Source organism: Pavona decussata, unplaced genomic scaffold (assembly GCF_977016875.1).
Source record: "Pavona decussata unplaced genomic scaffold, jaPavDecu1.1 SCAFFOLD_53, whole genome shotgun sequence".
Classification (NCBI taxonomy): domain Eukaryota; kingdom Metazoa; phylum Cnidaria; class Anthozoa; order Scleractinia; family Agariciidae; genus Pavona; species Pavona decussata.
In genome coordinates, this window is record NW_028145475.1 from 2,249,565 (window position 1) to 2,271,014 (window position 21,450).

The 21,450-nt window shown below is 37.3% G+C and overlaps 2 protein-coding genes across 2 annotated transcripts; one reads left to right on the plus strand and one right to left on the minus strand.

Moving 5' to 3' along the window:
* Positions 1-1,476: 1,476 nt before the first annotated feature.
* Positions 1,477-10,141, plus strand: LOC146480444 (ATP-dependent RNA helicase DHX33-like). The gene is made up of 5 exons (XM_085109598.1): positions 1,477-2,399; positions 4,013-4,101; positions 4,630-4,812; positions 5,026-5,357; positions 6,041-10,141. Exons 1-5 carry the CDS (start codon positions 1,561-1,563, stop codon positions 6,710-6,712), a joined length of 2,115 nt encoding a protein of 704 aa, XP_084965724.1. The 5' UTR covers positions 1,477-1,560; the 3' UTR covers positions 6,713-10,141.
* On the minus strand, positions 9,154-19,421 carry LOC146480445 (guanine nucleotide-binding protein G(o) subunit alpha-like). The gene is made up of 8 exons (XM_085109599.1): positions 19,186-19,421; positions 18,820-18,862; positions 18,560-18,701; positions 18,270-18,430; positions 15,792-15,920; positions 13,643-13,772; positions 11,612-11,765; positions 9,154-10,706 (listed from the first exon to the last, which is right to left on the minus strand). The coding sequence occupies exons 1-8, from the start codon at positions 19,301-19,303 to the stop codon at positions 10,519-10,521; spliced, it is 1,065 nt and encodes a 354-aa protein (XP_084965725.1). The 5' UTR covers positions 19,304-19,421; the 3' UTR covers positions 9,154-10,518.
* Between the last annotated feature and the right edge of the window lie 2,029 nt (positions 19,422-21,450).

The window sequence follows — 21,450 nt, forward strand, 5'->3', positions numbered from 1 at the left end:
CTCAGCCAAAACCTGCCTTAAATTTTAGAAAAAAAAAAAAAGAATACTTTAATCCTCTCACTCCCAAAAGTTTCGTATGGCACAAGAAGTCGTTACTTGATAAATATTGGTCAATTCAGCTGAATAATAATTTGGACACCGAACAGATCTTGGAGAGAGTTGTGCCTTAGAAGCAAAATCTTACCCCGGCCCCCATATGAGACTTCATTAACTATCCCTTCAGTTTTTGCAACTTTCTCCTCTTACACCTTTAAGATCAAGTCAAGAAACCATGTACTCAACCTCGTTCCCAGGGTCTCTCCTCTTCACGTCCCGTGGAGCGAGAGAGGGACGTGAAGAGGAGAGACCCTGGGAACGAGGTTGCCATGTACTGAGATCTATAGTTTTGGGGTAAACCTAATATATACGAAGATAAAAGTGAGATATTGTTTAACGTTTATTTTTATTTATTTATTTATTTATTTATTTATTTTATTTTTATTTCGTTTTGGTAGACGCTTTTCACACTTTGTTTTCGACACCTTTTCCTTTGTCTTTGCTGGAATGATTTATGCAATTCATCAGACAAAATCTTTCAATTGGTATATTATATTTGGTATATATAAAGGGGGTTCACAGTTGCCGTTTTACACGGAAGATAGCCGTAATTTCCCATTAGGTTAGGTCGCCCAGTCCCTTTAAATGTCAGTGATTCTTATCATTCAGAACAGAAACACAGGTCTCGTAACTTGACATAACTGGCAAGAACGGAAGAGTGCTTGCAATCGTAACTAGTTTAAAGAAATGCGCACGGGAACAGTTCAGTCCTGCTTGCAATAAGTATGCAGCACTTGTAGTGATGTTAGTGATGTCGCAGCTACTAGGAAAGCCCAGAAAATGTCTTTGAGATGGAGTAGCCTATCAAAAATCAATTAATACTCTTAATTAATATGCAGCCTTTGCTCATACGCGATATGTGATTAAATAAAGTTACTTATGATGATTAAAGCAAGGGTGCTAAATTGACTAATTGATTGATAAGTGCTGGCAGTTTCTACAACTATTCCCTGTTTTTCAAAGGATTTTCTCGAAGACCTTTTTCACTCCAATTCATACGCCTAATTAGCCTTGATATATAAGCCGCCAATTTGTTCACAGAACTTAATTACAAGACAAGGGCTGAAGGTAGTTACCGAGAACCGGGAACACTAAGAGAGCGCCAGAAATCTTATTTAAGAGATAAAAAGATAAGCGATTGTAGTTGTAAGAAACGCTGGCCTGACTAGGCTGCAAACAGGATTCCAATCGCGGGCGAGTTGTGATGGCGGTTTAGCCGCCCTCAACGTGAGTTGGGGTCTTACAGAGGTAGAGTTTTACGTCGCTAGCATTGAGGCCGAGAAACATAGTGAAACATTTCAACGAGCATTACATGCAAACTCGCCGCGATGGCCTGGTAAAAGGTCGAGAGAAGTCTGGAATCTGGGGTAGTTTTCATGCATTCTAAATGACGTCTCTAAATAAAGCAAGATGGCGGACACCAAAAACGTTACACATGTGCATTCCTTTTAGATTTCAAGCACGATGTATCCAAAAGTGAAGAGATCTCTCTCAGATGACGGAAGCCCTTCAGCAAAGAGGGCTTTATATCGATCGTTTTCAGTGTCAGATGCAACTGGTAATGGCGCGACTCAGCGTGAGACCAATGGCCAGTCAAAACATCACCAAAGCCACCATCAACACACAAATCACTCGCCTTCGAGAAAGCAGCGGTTTAGCTTACCCATCTACACTGGGCGCAGCGCAATAATTGCCGAAGTACGGATGAAGGAAAGTGTTATTATCGTCGGAGAAACAGGGAGCGGAAAGACCACTCAGATTCCACAATATCTTCACGAGGCTCGCTTGACAAAGCTTGGAGCTGTTGCTTGCACTCAGCCTCGCCGTGTCGCGGCCATCAGCATAGCGCAGAGGGTAGCTAAGGAGATGAGCGTGCAGCTGGGAGATGAAGTAGGATACACGGTGCGATTTGAAGATGTGACCTCAGCGAAAACTCGCGTTAAATACATGACTGATGGAATGCTTTTGAGGGAAGCGGTCGGAGATCCCCTGCTTCACAGATACGCCGTCGTAATTTTAGATGAAGCTCACGAACGAACTGTTCATACCGATGTTCTTTTTGGTGTTGTGAAGTCTGCTCAGAAAATGCGGAAAGAGAAAAATCAAAAGCCCCTTAAAATTGTGGTCATGTCTGCCACATTAGAGGCTGAACACTTCTCACGTTATTTTAATGGTGCCAAAGTGTTGTACATTGAGGGTCGACAACATCCAATACAAATGATGTATTCAGTTGAGCAACAGAAGGATTATGTTCATGCAGCACTTGTGACAGTGATGCAGCTGCATCAAGAAATGCCTCCAGGGTAATTAACTAAGGCCCAGTTCAGACGCCATACTTCACGTGAGCCGAATCAAATTCAAATTTAGACCGACCCAAATTATTAATCCCGGCTGAATTGATTCAGACGCCGAACTTAATTCAGCCAAAATTAATACACTGAAGCATATAATTTATGACTGAAGAAAATTGCAGATTTGTAATAATTTCTGCATTTGATCCGTCTCATGTGAAGTACAGTGTCTGAATCAAAGCCAGTCCACAGCCGTTATTTCCAGCTGAGCCAGGTGGAAAAATGGCTTAGCCGATCCGAATTGAATCGGCCATTCCAAATTGATTCAGACGCCCTACTTCACATGAACTTAATTCATTGAATTCAATTCGGTTCATGTGAAGTACGGCATCTGAATCAGGCCTGACTTTAATAAAAATAATTCTTGAAATTATCTGAATCTGGGAGGAGAGATGCAGTATTTCTATTATAGAATGGTGTATAAAAATTAAGGGTTTAGAGCTTGGGGCAGAGACCCTCCCTCCCCTCCACCGTGGGGAATCTGAGTGGCCATCAACAGCCATGATTTGAGCAACAATCAGTAAACACCCGCATAAAAGGACAAGTGGACTAAGAACCTCCGGGCTGAAATTTGTCATTTTAGACACCTATTATAATTATAAGAACCTTACAATAAATATATGAAGACTTATTCAGACTGACCTTAAAAAAAGTGGATTCTTAAATGTGGGTGTTTACTGTAGTGCATACTTCATGCCTAGAAGTAATTCTATAGTAATGCACCTATTGCACACCACTGTAATGTTAAGCTGCAGGGTTGGGGGTGCTGGGAGGCTGGACGTAGACAGGGGATTTAATGACAGATTTGCCCATAATGGTGACTTTTGAGCATTTTCCACGACTTTGTAAAAAATTTTCGAAGATATTTTGTGATTCTTTTGAACATCCACAAATGACCTGCAGCAGGACATTTGAACAGAAAATCTCAGGCTCAACAAATGTCCCACTAATGCCTGGTGTCACTAGACATGCTTGATTTCAGGCCCTCTCTTGGATATGGTTTTTTCTTTCTACAGCTGGAGGCCATGCTGTAAAGAGAGAATGTTACCCATTGACAGCAAAGGTCTTCATCTTGCAGTGGATGAGCATACATGTAGCTTCCATGTGTAGTCTTTTAAGTACCATGCTCCCAACAAACTGATCACAGTTTGTTAACAGACTATTGTTTTCATCTCTATATATGGAACTTTTGCAGTGCAGGTGTCATTGTGTGGGGAAATGTTCACGTAGCATACGTGTAAAACATTGCTCAAGGCATTCTATCTTAAAGGAGGGCTCATCGGAAAATTTGGAAGAGTTCTATGTAGAAGCTATTGATTACACTGCATCTTATATCAGCGGACTATCCAGGGGAAGGGACCAGCCTGCTACTCTTTATTGTCAATGAAAACATAGCATGGAGTGCCACAATTTTTTAAACTACACGTATAGTTGACTTGTTTTCTCTCCAGGCCCATGGGCCATTACACCCTACAGTGTACTTGAAGTCTTAGATCCACCACTGTACGTAATGTAATGATGTTGAATATTAAAAGTAGACAATTTGGTGCATTTTTTTCCTTCAGAGGTGATATCCTTGTGTTCTTGACTGGTCAGGATGAGATTGAATCTTTAGCCAAACTGGTAACAGACTGTGCACAACACTGTGGGTCAGGTGAGTTTAATATCACTTTCACGCCCAGAATCCAGTGTGAATCAGTTTCTGTTGTCACTCTAACTTTTGAGGTTGTGGATGAAAGCCTTTAGTGGTAGTATGACCATTCAAATAAAATTGCAGTATTACATAGTTGGATATCTGCAATGTAAGTGCTCCTAGGCTTTGATAATAGTATTATTTTCAAGTGACTGCAATGAATATCTCACTTTCTATTGATTTTTGTTAAGATTTGTGGAATCTTCTGCAAGTTTTTCTAGTCTACTGCAGAATGAAACATGATATTTTGAGATATAACAAATAAAAATATATCAGATATTGTCATAAAAATCCCAACACATTAACTTTCTTGGCCACTAAAGGAGAACATCATTTTATAGGGCTTCAAACTTCAAGTGACTGATTTTGTCTGTCCGCAGTGAGAGTAGGCCTTCTCTGCCTTTATATTTTAGTTGTCTCAATTCCTACCATTTTAGCAAAATGATCTTAAGAATACTGTTTTATTTGTAAAATTTATTGTTGTTTTAGAGTGCCCTGGACTTCTAGTGTGTCCAATGTTTGCTGCCCTCCCATCACAACATCAGATGAAGGTGTTCATTTCTGCTCCTCTTGGAAAAAGAAAAGTCATCCTGGCAACAAACATTGCAGAAACATCAATCACTATTCCTGGAGTCAAATATGTCATAGACACAGGATATGTCAAAGGAAAAGGTTGGTTGAAACATTATATCTACCACATAAGTTGACTCTGAGGCATGTGAAAAAGCATTAACATTAATAATTATTACTCTTGCTATTACAAGTTCAAAAATTTTAAATCCTCTTATGTATTCTTATTGAAATTACACATGCAGGTCACAGTCAAGGCAATGATATTGTGCTGTTGAACCAATATACTTTTTTTTATTATTATTTTTCTGACAGCTTTTCATCCCAAAACTGGCCTCGACATGCTGCGGGTACAACCAGTGTCCAAGGCACAGGCACGACAGCGCATGGGACGGGCAGGGCGTGAAACCAGCGGAGTGTGTTATCGGCTTTACACAGAAGAGCAGTTTGATGAGCTCAAGGAAATGACGACACCTGAAATTCAGAGATGCAACTTAGCCACTGTCATTTTACAGTTGATGGCTCTTGGTATCTCAGATGTTGTCCATTTTGACTTCCTTGATCGGCCACCACAAGATGCCATAGAAAATGCTTTGGAACAGCTTGTGGTCCTTGGCGCAGTGCGAAAAGGAAATGGGGGCTATGAGGTATAATTTAATAATTATTTATTACTGTGTTCTAAATTAATTGGCACTGTCAATAATGTTTAGCTTAACAACAAAATGAAACCATTTGATGGAATAATTAATTATTATTTATTCCAAAATTATTTTGTATAACACTGCATGAGTAGGGTGAAGAATGCATTTTCCTGTCCATTAGAACTTTTTCTCTTTTATTTCTTTGACGTTTAACTGGGTGTGTATTATGTTGTGTTTCAAATTAATTATTTTATCCTTGGTTGAAATTTTATCTTCCTATTGTTCTTGGGTATGGTAATGTATGATAATGAGTTTGAAACAATGGAAAATAACATTTAAATCAAGGATAAAAAATATTATATATAATAAATATATGTTGTGGTTCAAAATGTATTAAATTTGGTTTAAAATTTTTTAAACCAGTTTGATTTTATTTTAATTCCTTTGTCTCAGATTATGGTAATGAATACTACACAAAGGAAAATTAAAATTAAACTGGTTTGAAAAATTTTAAACCAAAAAGAATTTTAAACCACAACATATTTATCCATGTTCATGTCTTAATTTTTTGCTCAGTTATGAAGAAGTATCTTCTTTTTTTTTTTTTTCATAAAATTTCACCCACAGTAACCTGGAATAACTGCAAATAATTATTTACAGTTTGTTTGACTATTTTCTGCTTCTCTTAGTTGATGCCTCTTGGCCGTCAAATTGCTAACTTTCCACTGGAGCCTCGACTGGCAAAAGTGATCATGTCATCGCAGGACCTTAATTGCAGCGAGGAAATCATCACGATAGTGGCTCTGCTCTCAGTTGATTCCCTAACTTACACACCACAAAGCAAACGAGATCATGCAATTGCAGTACGTAAGAAATTTCTTTCGTCAGAAGGTGATCAGATGACACTTCTCAATATTTACAGAGCATACAAAGGTGTCAATGGAAATAAAGAGTGGTGTTACCAACATTTCATCAACTCACAGACCATTAAACAGGTCATGGACATACGAAAGCAATTGAGAGAGATTTGTGTACGAATGGACATTCCTTTGCATTCGTGCGGCAAGGAAACTGTCAACATCAGGCAATGTCTTGCCAGAGGACTTTTCATGAATGTTGCTGAGCTTCAACTTGATGGGACATACCAAACGGTAACACATCGACAGCCAGTTGCCATTCACCCCACGTCATCCCTGTTTGGTTCTAAACCACAGTACATTGTTTACAATGAACTTGTTCACACATCGAAGTGTTACATGCGGGATTTGTGTACCGTGGATCCTTCTTGGCTGCACGAGGCTGCACCGAACTATTTCAAAGAACACAGACTACACTCTCAGCCTATGGCAGTTCATTCTTAACGATGAAGTTGATGTTAGCTGTTGCAGCTCTACACACCATTCCATCGTCACCTGATTAATGAATGATGGATCAACTGACTGACTGATTTGATTAATTAATCGATGGATCAATCCACACTAACTCCATCAAAAAACTCATTTCTAAGGGGGCGTGCCAATATTATTAGCATGCAAGTTTTCAAAACAATGTTACAAAAGCAAACTTGCTGGTGGCTTCTGTTTTAACTGAGTCAGAGGTTGTCTTGTTCCCACAGATCTCCACTGGTTGCCCAATTTTAATACAGCTGACACTGAAGCCATCAGAAAGTTTTCAAAAAGATGTAAAAATATTTCAAACAATGGATTATGTCACACAGCACTGTAAAATGTATACCTTGAGGTGAAAATTACAAGTTCCCTAACAGTGATCAGCATCAAATTTCTCCTTGTAAGATCAATGCTTATTCAACCCCTGATGTCACGAGAATTAAGGACATGATCACTCAAGGTGAATCTTCCTCGACATTTTACAGTCAATCCAGGTCACGCGTGAACAGTAATTCCAAGAATGAAATGAACATTCGAATTTCTCTTTGTAATGTCCAACGTGTGAATGAAATGTTGGACATCTCTCTGGAAATCGTTCCGAAAAAGACGCATTAACTGAAAAAATGATTCAAAATGCTTCGGAAACAATTGTTATTCTTGAAGTATTCAATTTTGCAATGTAAAGAAAAATTCATAGCTTTATACTGTCAATAAGCTAGGGAAATTTATACGGGAACTCTGAAATCTTGTTGGCGATTTTGAAAACTGACATGTAAATTTCAAAACTCCGTTCAAATTTCCAAAATATCGTTCACGCGTGACCTGGGTTGACTGTAATAACTTCTCCCCAGTACTGTTATAAGAAAAGTATGGGGACAAGACAGGAGAATTTGGGGTTAAAGGGTTAAAAATTTACCCAGGTCTCAGAAGTTTTCTTTCTTCTTTCTCCTCAAACAGAATTGGGCAGTGAAGTGGCAACAATGCTTCACAGCTCAATTCTGTTTGAGGACACCTCTGCAACCAGGGTATTAAAAATTGAAACTGGGGTCCCACATAATTTAAAATTACACACCAAATAAGCCAGTGAGGTTATGCTTATGGTTGCTTAAGTTATTAGCAAATTAATATGGCAATAAAATGTTTATTTATTTGAAATATTGAAATGGGGCCTAAGTCAAGAAATATTTTCCCAAGTTGCAACTGCAAATGAAAATTGGCAAACTGTTTTGTTATCACGAAGGACAAAGTTCAAAATGGTTTGTTTTGAGAACTACATACCTCAGGCTAGTTTTCTGCTTGGTACATGATGCTGTCAACAGTAAATCAATATCAGAAGAGAATGCTTGAGTTGTATTTTTACTGTTCATTGTTAAGTTAGTGTTAGTAAAAATGATTCCAAGCTCCAGCCCTCTCAACCTGGCCTCAGTTGTTCAAAGAGTGGATAACTTTATCCACTGGATAAGTCACTATCCAGCAGAGCAGATGTACTCCAACTAATGCTTTTGGCAAGTTTTCCACACAATCCCATACTTAAATTTGACACATGCTTCTACTCTTTCCACAAATTATGGGGCTATCGGCAAAATCTTGCACACATTTCTCCTGAAGGATAGCGACCTATCCAGTGGATACAATTATCCGCTCTTTGAACAACTGGGGCCTGAATTTTAACAAACATTGTGGTGCACCACCCAAAGCTTGAAACTGTGCTTTTCATGTTACATCTGACCCATCCCCTGAAGGTTCTAACGTAACTGTGGCCTGCCGTCTAAATGCCCTGGGGAATTTGAACGGGATCTACCTCTGGTCTGGTAAAATTTGGGCGTGGGGAGTGGGTGGTGGGTGCTAAGTACAAAATACAACCTTTGGGAGACGTTGATGCCCTTTGCTATTTTTTTATCCCCTTCTGCCTCCTCAAAAGGCTGAGCAGGGACACTCGCATCAAAAAGTGACAAGGAAAGACAGAACAGAAGGCCAATAAAAACACCTCACCAACTAAAACCTCACCTCCCACTCTGCATATTCTAGCCCTCCCAAAACAGGTGAAGTTCAAAGCCAAAAAATCCTTTGCACCTCCTATGAGTAGCGCTATGTTCTGTCATTTTTTTCATTCACTGTTATGATTCCTGTAGGCCATTTTCATGATGGCGTCATTTGAATACAACTACCAGATTTCATTTTGTTTACCTTTTCAAATTCAAATTTTGTAATCCCAGTGAAGAGCAAAGAACAATAGCTCTAATTAGCATGAGAAAACAAAAAACTGAAGGATTCTGGTAGTTGTAGTCAAATGACACCATAGTGAAAATGTCCTATTTTGAACACAGTATTTCCAGGGGAAACTGTTTGTGTCTTGTAAAACAATGTTGCTTCTGTTAAATTAAACATTGAGAAATGAAAAGAATACACGACTGTTTGCAGTTTATATCATGTTTGAATTCCATGATTACAGAAGTTCAGCTAATGTATTAGTTTACTAGTTTCACTGATCATAAACGTGTTAAGTAGTGACTCTTATTTTGACCAAGTTGGACAAAAAAATTTGAAAAAATTGCTGATGAGCATGGTTAAAAAGCTCTAAGACTAACACTGACAGCTAGCAGCTATTTAGAGCCTTGAAAAGTAATCTTAATTTGACCAAAAGTTCAGATTATCTTGACTGAGTGGTTTATTTGTTAGCTACTCATCATTGCTCTTGTGCTGAATTTAGCATGAATAAAGGCTAGCACTAGTACGATTCGGGTTAAATCTAATGTTTTTTCTAGAATCCATTAAATTCTCACTATTATCATTTAAGAGTTCCAAAAATTTTAGTTCTAAAAGGAACTTATGGTACTTATGGTCATTTTCACAAGCTACAATAATGATAATAATAATTGTAAATCCTAGATATGTGGTTTTCTCTACTTCCTTGAGCCTCATATGTGATTCTCACAATGCCCCCAACATGCCGGCAACATACTCAGCAGTACTACCTGGCATACTGACCCAGAACACGCAAGCTCTCTACTGCTAACATGCCCAAGAAAATGACTGGAAATCAACTTAAAAGATAACCAGAGATTTTTCAGGCAAGTTGGCCTCAAATTTCCTTAGGAGGATTGTGGCAAACTTGCGTAAACTCTTTCACGCAACTGCACCAGCTATCTTTTCATCTTGTGTTGATTCATCTTTTTTGTCATGCTAACACTGCAGGCATGTAGGTAGCATATGAGAGCCAGACATACCACCTGGAGTAATAAGTGATATTTCAATCAATATACTCCCAGAATTGAAAATAGCTGGACCTAAAGAGTACAAGGTAAAAAGCATGGCACTGGACAAATTATTGGTACATTTACAGCGTACACTGTGACAGACGTGAATAAAAATTTCTGAATCAAAAATAAAAAAATTAATGAATGTCTTTGAATCTGTCATTCTTTTAATTGTGTGTGTTACGATGCACTTGTTGCCAGAGTGATCTTCTAGTATACATTATAGTGAAGAAGATTAAGGACATGAACTTGTAGCCAAGTTTAGAATCCAGATGCAAATTTTGAACTGTGCTCGCTGTTTCCTGTTTGGTTAGTTGACCTTTCTTCATATTGAAACCACATGAAGAGCTTCTCCATTTTATAGTAATGTTAATCTTTTTCCATTTATATGATCTGGATATTTTTGCTGTCGTCGACACCATCTTGATGAAATCCAAGCAATTGTAACTTCCCTAACCAACAGACGACAATCTGAATCTTTCCTGCTACTTTCTCTTTATCTTGAAGGAAACACCACGCAATTTAATATAATCCACATCCTTTGAGGTTATTCGCAATTATTGTGTCAGTAACTGCATTAAATACAAAATTGATATTCTGTGTGTCTGTTGCACATGTAAGATGAACATAAATTTCTTTTTCATCATTCAAGTTTTTTGCCTCAAATTGTCTCCTAATATAAAGGCATCCATCCTCGTATGTATTGGGGCCTGGAAATAAGCACAAAATATGAGTAGCTACACCATACAAGGTAATTATATAATGCAATTCCTATTAGCTGGATATTGAAGATAGTTTGCTAAAACCCCTCTATACCCAGTGTCAGTACACATGTACAAACTCTCCTTACTGGTCTCTAAACTTTGCTTATAGAACTGGCTAGGAGAATTTGATCATCTATCAAAACAGTTCCTCAGAAAGTTCAAATTAATCGATTTCACAAACCAAATAACTCTCTCTTTAATAATGTCTACCTAAATATCTTCTTTTACTAGCTGAGAGAATTAGATCATTTGAAACAACGTCCAGCATTCATTCATACAATACACAATCATCCACCTCCAGGAACTTGTTTAAAGCCCCAGACTGAAAATCCATATTACGTATTCTTTCACTGGAATCCTTTGCCAAGCATTCCTTATGCTCTTCAGAGCATTCCAGTCGATTAACTGGTAAAAGTATACTCAGGATGCAGACCATCGTCAATCCTACTATTTCAAAGACAAATTTTCTCTTATGCTCAGAACATTCAAGTTGATTGACTGCATATAGCATAATCAGTGTGCTTGTTGGTCTCCAACGATTTCTTATAAAATTACTTGGGAGAAGTTATTAATGCTCATGATTTTGGACAACTTATACAACGATTCAACCTGGAAATATTACATGAGGGACCATCACAACTATGCACACATTAAGCAGCTGTGAAAATATTAAAAAAACAAACACATTTTTGTATTCAATACATGTAGTGTTAGTATCGTATATTAAAATGGGAAATTCAGTGGTTGAGTCTCTTGTAAAACAAAATATTGTGGAGATTAGTTTTGTAATTTCTCAAAATAACAGTGAGAACCAGAGCCTGCAAAATGAAATGAGAGAATTGAAAACTTACCTGAATAATCTGGGAAACATATCGTGAGAGGTGATGTTGTTATTTTTTCTTCAAATAAATCCTTTTTGTTGAGGAAGAGAATAACGGATGTTTCAACAAACCATCTGTTGTTGATTATTGATTCAAACAATTTTAAACTCTCTTCCATCCGATTCTAAAAGGCAACAGAAAAAAGAAAGTTATCAACAACTGTGTTGATAATCGGCGGCATCTGATCATGCAAAACCCCAATCCACTATACTGAAAATGTTGGCAACTGGTACATTAATTTACTCATAACATAACCTTAAAAATGCTGCCTCAAAAAATTTCACAGAAAAGTTCTAAAAACTTCAAACCAAGCATGCAAAAGGTTGTTGGTACAGGGAAGAATTTCGCAGAAAATATGGCTTTCTATGTGCTTATCGGCTGTATTAGGTTTGTAAGGTATTGCAGTAAAATGTACAGCCGCCATGTTTTTCTGTATAGTGGATTACAGTGGAGCCTTGCCTTACTTATGGCCTTCTCATTGTGACAGCTACTCTGTCTTGGCCTGAACAAATCCCCTGTCACTTTTTATCTTAAAAATCACTTTAATACAGCCAATAATCACATGAGCAAGGTTCAAATAAAGAACCACTTCCATTTTAATTTATCCTAAAATACAGCCCACAAAAGAACACAGAAAGTTAGTGCAAACATTCTGTTATCTTCTGAATGTCTAAATTCTTGTTCTCTTTTTGTCACATTCTTACACAGAAGATACAATCAGCTTTCATTCTGCACCATGGGTTTCCATTTCACAAAGGGCAGCCTTGTCAATGTGGCCACCATGTTGATGTAACTGTTGTGGTTGAAATTCTTTTTCAAATTTTTTCAAACCAGTTTTTGTTTTTTATTTTCCTTTGTGCAGTTAATTCATTACCATAATCTGAGACAAAGGGAAATAAAAATCAACTGGGTTGAAAATTTTTAAACCAAAAAAAAAAAAAAATGGAACCACAACATAGCCATTCTTGGGGCCTGTTGGTGGCCAGATTTAGGGGATTTCCGTAACGATTGCAGCTTGGCAAGAAAACTACACTCTTACAATGTAGGGTTGTCATATTAAAGGTCTGTAACCCATGACAACTGTAGTTATGGCTGAATACCCTTGGTAGGAGCTTGACGTTTTGGGTGATCTTGATAGTTCTAGGTTAACTTCACTCACAAATCAAAAAAGTTTATTATGTGCCTGTGGCTCAGTGCAACATGTGACTCCTACATTGTAACTAAATAACAGCCCTGCCATACAAATGAGAACACAGGAAATTTTAAATTTCTTTGTAGAATGAGATTGTGTTACAAGGTAAAACCTATCAGTTGCAAGATAATAAACTAGAAGATAATAAACTAGAAATTCCAATAGCACTTAAAAGTAATAATTATTTCAAAAGCTGTCACTTGCATAAACAAATTTTGTTGAAACATTTGCGACCTTTCTCGTGAAAACGTAAAATAACGGGTATCCATTACTCTTTTAGATGGGTGAAATGCACGGCTATCAAACAGATTAAAAATGACTCACCATGCCATTTGAAAAGGGTGAAACTGAACAGCTTATTCCAAACAAATAACCATGAACGGCAGAACGGCGCATAAAAATTTTCAAATGGATGGTCATTAATGGGTAAATGACTCATTAATAAATATTATTCCGAACAGATAGCAAAGAACATTTGAAGAGATGTAATTTTTTGCCGAATGGATGACCTAAGCCTTTTGTGCAGATGCAAATTTTTTCTGAACAGATGAGAAACAGCTAGTGAACGGAATTCCAGTCAAACACAGAAACCCATTACAGTATGTTTGTACATGAGAGGTCACATTTTCTTTTAGGAAATTACCACTTAAAAACCCATTCATTTCTTATGCCACATGTAATTGTCGATAATTTTGGGTATGTACATGTAAATGGGTTCCTTCTGCCTCTCCTGGAAAAGGTTTTTTGTCCTTCTATTGGTAAACCAATCAATTAAATCCACCTACTGATTATAATTAAAATTGACTTACTGTTGTTTCATCTTCTTGTAACGTCAAGTCATATGCATTTAATGAAACACAGTAAATGATTGCTGTGACATCTTCAAAGCAGTGAATCCACTTTTTACGCTCAGATCTTTGTCCTCCAACATCAAACAATCTACAATTAAAGGACACCCACTGATAAGTTTTGCAATATATTTAAGGACGGTGCCTACTAATAAAGAAGTATTTTTGCGTGGTTTATGACTATGCAGGCAAAGCAGATCTTAGCAATGGCCAAAAAGAAAATTGGGGGTAACCATGCATTTTTAGAGCTAATTAAGCAACAATTATTCTACAAAACAGTAAAATACAAAGCAATGTATGGCGTTTTATTTCCAAATTAAAGCTTTGTTATCTCTGAAAAATGCATGGTTACCCTCACTTTTCTTTTTGGATACCAAGAGCACTTGCTTAGTTCTGCTTTTTTAAACCACACGAAAATATCCCTGTATTAGTAGGCACCACACATAGGAAACTTGAGTATCTCCAGATGCACAGTCTTAAGTGCAGTAACAAAAGTAGGCACCATCCTTAACATACTGTTTTTCTTGTACTGGCTTTATTATTTGTATTTTTGTCGGAGGACCCTTCAGTAAATCACTTTTAGTGAAGTTTAGATTTTCAAACATTTAAGAAAACATTGCAAATGGAAGACAAATCCACAACCCTACATCACCACAAAATGAAAGTGCTTTTGACACCACCGATACTAGGAGTAGAAATACAGTTTGTCGCATTTGCCTCAAGTGAAACCTGCCTTGCTCACTTTTATCTCTCTATAACCTTAGGAGATCAGAAATCTGGAGATTTCTTGTGTGCCACCCACTCCCCCTCCCCTTACTTCCTAATCATCAAACCTCTCCTTTCCTGCAGCAAATGACCCAAACGGACCCACCCCACCCCCCACCCCCCAAAATTAAACCCATTTCCTTTGGTTTCTGTATATTTATTAGAGAGATTTAGAATAGCTCACAGCAAACGGCAGAAAAAACATAAACACGAATCTCACGTTTGCCGTAACTGCAATTCTAAATCTCTCTAATTTTAAATCTGAATCACTTAGGGCCTTTCTGCACTAGCAAAAAAACTAATTATTCAGACAAATTTTCTGTCATCCTCAACGCTTTACAAATGCGGATGGTTTTTCGCGACTTTACAAACTTTGTCCAAGACGGGTTGATCTTCAAAGGCAACGACGACACTTTTTGCCGCAGGTAAAAACTGGACAAAATCAATTAAATAAACAAAATTGTGTTTTTTTGTCAATTATTTTTGGTAAAGCCATTATTAGTGCTTCCACTGTTGAGAGATTGGACAGACTGTAAAGTGTAAATAGCTTCGAGTGCGGATACAAACTTTGAATACAAAAATGGCCTCAACCAAATATTTTGTGCGGACTTTTACAAGGCAATTCGTAAATTGTGTGCTAGTGCGGAAAGGCCCCTCATTTGAAAAACCAAAATTTTGTGGATTTTACAAAAATTAGGCCCTTAAATCTTAGTTGACTGGAGAAAATTATAAAAAGTTGCTTTCATCCAGGAGAGTTGGTGACCTTTATTATATAGACACAAGTGGAAAATACACCAATCACAAAATTCATATGGGACCTGCGTGGAGCATTTTCCATACCCTCACTAGTGAGGATATTGATGACTTCATATTCCACTTTTTCAAAGTTGTTTATGCAAACAGTCGGTGAAAAATGGTGAGCGATAGATTTGTCTTTATAATAAAAGGGAATAATACGGTGGCTTGAAGATATAAATTTTTTTCCTCTTGTTAAAAACGATATTTTACTCACTTGTGTTTTTACAACTCAAAAATAAAATTCATATCTTCATGCCACCGTGTAACATCCTCCATGTATTTGACACTAGGAGATTTGTTCTGTTGTTGATCTGAGAGAGTTGGCATGTAGATCATCTAGCCAGTATGTAGAGGGTCATAGTTCAACTCCTATTAGGCAATAACAACCTGCTCATGCAATGACCCAATTAAAATTGCTAAATGATAAAGCCCCACTCTTACCATTGTTCTCTTCCTCAAATTTTGTTATTGCTTATACGATAATTGTTTAAAACATTTGACCTATACAAGGGCATTTATCATATGCCAGTCTATCCAAATCACTCACTTGAAATGTAGTCTCTTGAAATCAAACTGCACCTCAACAATTCCTGTTGTTTTTACTCTTGTTCGCAAGAGATCTTGCTCTGTTGGTTCATAGCCAGGAGCCCCAATTCTATCAAGTGAATCTAAATAGCTGTGAAAAAAACAAAAAAACAAAAATTGATGAATAAATACATCAACAAAACCTTTAAAAAAAAGAAGAAATTAGTAAAGTGCATATAAAACCACCTAAAAACTAGCATGTTTAAGAGCTATTTGAGGCAGACACAAAACAAATTTTAAACTACCTTACATGGACTTTTCTGAAGAGAAGAATGTTATTAGAAGAGAAAGGACAGCTTGTTCATTTATTTCCATCAAATTGACCAATTGGAGTGAGTATTGGGGGAGTTCAATGAAGTCATTGACTGTCTGAAATGAGTGAATGAATTAATAACTTTAAGAGTCTGTGGATGAATCCTGAGACTGAAATGAAAGTCACTGAGAAGTACTTTCCTGTGATATGGTTTATTAAGTTGTTCAAGGTGCTTAAAATTAACTTCTGAGACCATGAATGAAATCCTGAAGTGTAACCATTCAAATGACAGCTTTACCCCAGTACATTTTTCATTTTTTTTCGTGTACTTTTCAACATAACAGTTTTCTTGAATTTTCATTTTGGTTGCTCTTAAGGGTTTATCTGTCATTTAACAAGTTCTCTCAACTTCTCACTACTTTCTCAAACACGAGTCTAACACTACTTCCTACACATATTCTTCTGAACTTTTATTATTATTATTATTATTATTATTATTATTATTATTATAGATAGTACTTTTTCTTGCGATGTTACTAATTTTTCAGGTTAATTTTCAGCCTTCCAAGAGTAGCCTTCATTAGTACTTCATTGGAAAATAGCCACTGATCACATGTGGTCGCTGAAAACCAAACCCTTTTATTTTCTTGTATATGCTGTGGTTTAAAATAATTATTTATCCTTGGTTTAAATTTTATCTTCCTATTATTCTTGGGTATGGTAGTGTAAGACAAGGATTTTGAAATAATGGGAAATAAAATTTAAACCAAGGGTGAAATTGAACCACAATATATATTATTTTCCTTTCTTTCTGATTGTTGTTGTTATTGTTAACAATTTTTTTTTTCGATTTTCAAACGAGAACAACAACAAGATGTGAAAAAGCAAATAAAAAATATTAGATGTCACACACACTTAAAAAAAATCTGTCAACCAGTCCTTTAAAAAGTACAGAGAAAACAGTGATGATTACATCTGTTGTGGTTCAATTTCATCCTTGGAACAATATTATTATTTTCCTTTGTTTTTGTATATGGTAGGGTAATGTATGATAATGAGTATCAAACAAATAAAAATAAAAATTAAACCATGTATAAAATTGAACCACAACATATCCATGCTAACACTAGGACTTATTAGAGGCTGGTAACCAAATATCAGGCCTGTATGAACTCCAATCTAGGAATCTACTTGATTTTCAATCAAACACTCATGAAAAATGGCCCACACAACTGACTATTCTGTTTAGTGGTGACGACTACTTCAGAAGTTACTGAACACATTGTGACAACAACAATAACAATAATAACCATAAATTGTCAATAATGTTACAACTGAACATGGCAGTGAGCCATACAGGACGTGTAGCCAAAACATTCACCTCATGCTGTACTTTATCAATTTGATAAATCAATTACAACAACAACAACATGCATCAACAGAACAACTTACAATAACATTGAAATATTTCTAAATACTAGTCAAGTTGCTGTTCACAATTGAACGTCTCGCTGTTTTAAACTGATTTCAATTTTAAAGAGAGTTTATGGAAAGCACTATAGATTTATTCTGCTGCATACCAGGGGTCAACACAATAAACACCACGCATGAATGATCCATGTCGCAAAGTGTGATCCTCTTGCTCTAAAAACATTGAGCAGGAAGTGCTACCACCTATAATCATTATTGCCAAGAATTAAAAGACGATTCGAACCGTTTGCCACCAGGGAAGAAGTGAACCGTTTTGTATCACACGTGGCAAAATTAACGATCGTAATTAATGAGATAGATTCCGATAAAATTTTCATCACACATTGCGTGAATGAATATTGCAGTGTGACCTGGAGTCGCGCGCCCAAAGTTGAGTAGCACACGGTCGCCGTGAGTCGTAAATAACTCTCTTACCTCAATGTAAGCTTCGATATTTCAAATGCCTCTTCTACAAAACTTGATTGATTCGCCCTCATATTTCCAAAACAGTTCGTCCTCTCCCCTCTTTACGGAATGTTTTCTCGGTAATTCCATAACAGGAAACTGTGTCTATTTTGGGGCATGCCCAGAAGCGCCTCCGCAAGTGTGATCAAAACAAGTTGCAAGATCCAACCGATTTGTGCCTGTTGTTTGCCTCGATTTCCGAGAAAAGGACAAAGGGAAGAGAACAAGACTAGTGTTAATTTCTACACTTACTATCTCGCTGAATCGTTGAGCTGATACTCCCTAGACCTTCGGAAACACTGTTTTATACCAGCGTCTGCCCACAACCGTTTCATAGCCGCTGTTAATTCGGGCGTGAATGGTTCTTGGTCATCCGCCCTTGCTACAACATCAAACACCATTTTCGCATCCATCTACAACGTAAAACCAATATTCAGAACAATTGCACGGTTCACTAATCCCTCTACCATCGATCCAGTCGAATATATGAAATAAGATAACTGATAAACAAAGAAAATTGCACGAAAAATTAGTGATCTTACCAGTCTATCGTCTGTTTCAAAGTCGATTCGCAGTTTATCCATGGCTCGGATAATCGTTAACAGAGAGTAAATTGCATTGCTAAAAACGACGGGCTTGTATTGACTGTAGTCCTCTGCAGAAAAGCCATGGTCGTGGATGATTCTAAAATAGTAGAAGCAAAGACCAAACATACCATGAACACATTAGATTTTGTCTTGTAAACAGAGCGGGTAACCAAGTTGTAAACAAGCCTATAAAGAGACTTCAAATTTGTACCAACCTCATTTGCTTTACTATCGTGCTTTTTCCAGATTCCCCTGCGCCTATGACAAATAAAAGAAGCATTGAGGTTGACTCTTACAGAGTAAATATAATTTTCCAAAATCTGCAAACTCATCGGTGCCGGCTAAGTCAACTTCAGGAGTCCACGCCTCCAGAACCGTAGAGTCAGCTTAGCTTTGCACAAAAGTTGCTCAGCTAAAACGCTCAAGTTCGACAAAATTTTTATGCTCGGGCGACAATCAATACTACAGAATATATTAAAGGGAGTTAGGATGCCAAGAAAAAAAATCTGTGCTGGGATAAACAAGATAAACCGAGTAAAAACCCAGAAGATTTTACAAATACCAGACCAATTCAAGCATACCGAGTAGCAGCAACTTGACTTCGCGTTCCGCGCGAACACTGTCCAGTTTTAATTTTTGGTCGATGGCTTTGCTCCGTGCAATGGCTGCCCGCTCTTCTCCGCTCAACGTACAACCCATTTTGGCGGAAGGCCTAGACTGCTAGGTCTTTGACGTCCAAATAATGAACGTATTCTGAGACACTACCTACGAGCCATCGGGCATTGATCAAATGGAGAGTGCACACAGTACAGATCCAGGCCCGCGATCGTTCTGCTGCCGTTTGACAATTTGAGGGCGGAACAATCATTTTAAGCAGGGTAGGGAGCGTACTATGTTTGTTCATTCATCATTAACCACGTAACAAAAACAAAAACAAAAAATAAGAAACTCAGAATTATCAAAGTCACAATTCTAAGATCTTTTTCCCCATTAAACTTTCAAGGGCTCTGTTTATTTCAAAAACATGGCATTGATTTCAATTTGGCACGTGCTACCTCCCGGATGGGTCATTATTTGTTCCCAAAAGAATTTATTCGCTTTTTTTGATCCAATCAGATGGCAAGACAAACAATCGGGTGACCCTCGTAGATATGTCGTGCAGTGTAATATGACGTTGCTTCTATAATTATCTCGACGCGCATAGGCCCAAAAAAACAAAACATTCCTGGAAGCCACGAAATTCAAATTTTCGAAGTTATTTTGGTTCAAGAAATTCCAAACAACAACACAGAAAAGAAACAAACCAAATAAATACGTAGTGGCGCGATTTGTGGAAAACACTGTCAGGTTAAGATTGATTGCGCATAAGTATATACGAGAACCGTGATCTCTTCCGCCATACTGCTGATTTTGGCATCAGTTATACGGTTGACACTCACTTTACAGCTCACCGCAAACAAGGTTAAATAAAAAAACAGTCAACCAGCCTATTTTTTAAAAATAGGTTATGAGTTTAACGAAGTTTTAAGCCACTTGAGTTGAGGACCCGAAATGAAATACAGTAATTCTAATTCACTGCTGTATGGTCTTCCTCCTCTACTTTCCAGGTTTACAATCTGTCGAAAACGCAGTAGCTCGAACTGTTACGCATACCGGCCAGGAAATTTGATCATACAATCTCATTAAAAGAGCTCCACTGGTTACCTGTGTGGTATCGCATAATCTATAAGATTCTTTTACTAGTCTTTACAGCTCTCAATGGCTCAGCACCTGACTACATCAAGAACTTGCCGCAGTATAAAACATCCCCCCGTACTCTCCGATTGGTTTTTGGCGACACTAACTGCTACGTTTGAAAACGTATGGGGAGCACACTTTTGCTGTGGAGGCGCCTAGCCTCTGAAACACCACCCCATTAGAACTGAGAATGAGCAACTCACTGGAAGACCTATCTTTTAATATAGCTTTTGACTTGTGAATTTTCTTGATACAATTTTAATTCCTTAGTTTTTGATAGCTTTTAGATCTTTTTTAAACTTGCATTTTATGATCCTTTTAATCCTTGATGTTAATTGTAAAGCGCCCTGGGCAATGAGTAGATTTTGCGCTTTATAAATGATTGTATTCAGTATTATTTGTTATCCTCGTAATTAAAAGCAGAATTGGAGAATTTCTCTTTTATGTTTTCTCAAACTTTCCTCCGTTTTGACTGGATATTCATCACTGGAACAGTGTTTTCATGACCACAAACACAACTGGTTTTTTTTTTTTGTTATCATAGGATAGCAAACGTGCTGGGTTTTTTTTTCCCGTTGATATTGTCCGTCAAAGTAAGGTCAAGTAACGATCAAAGATAGAAGATCGAATAAAAAGAAGAGTTGATCTTTCCCAGAATTATTTGCTGTAACCCTGTTCACTTTGCTGTACATCGCGACCCTAAACTTAAACTTTAAAAAGTTAAGCTGGAGTACTCTTCTCTTATTTGTTAGTTGATACGACTGAAAAACTTTGGCTAGCGCAGATGGCCCAGCTGTGACACGAGCGTGTTCAGAGAAGATAAAATGCGTTTTAACAGGTGAATAGTTCAAAAGGAATGTTTAGGAAAATAACACCATAGCGTGGCAAACCTTTCGTTGAATACTTAGTAAGACTCACTGAGCATTAAAACCACTCCCTTGTTTCTTTTGTCATCAGTGGTCGGATAACTGATTTCTTAATTAAAACTTTCCAACCATATGCTCTTGTTTTGGGATGTTGTGTTCTCAGAATGGCAAGACAAACAGTTAGAGAATCCTGGCAGCAGGAAACTAAATACGAAATATGAACCCGATTTCGTTTGACATTCT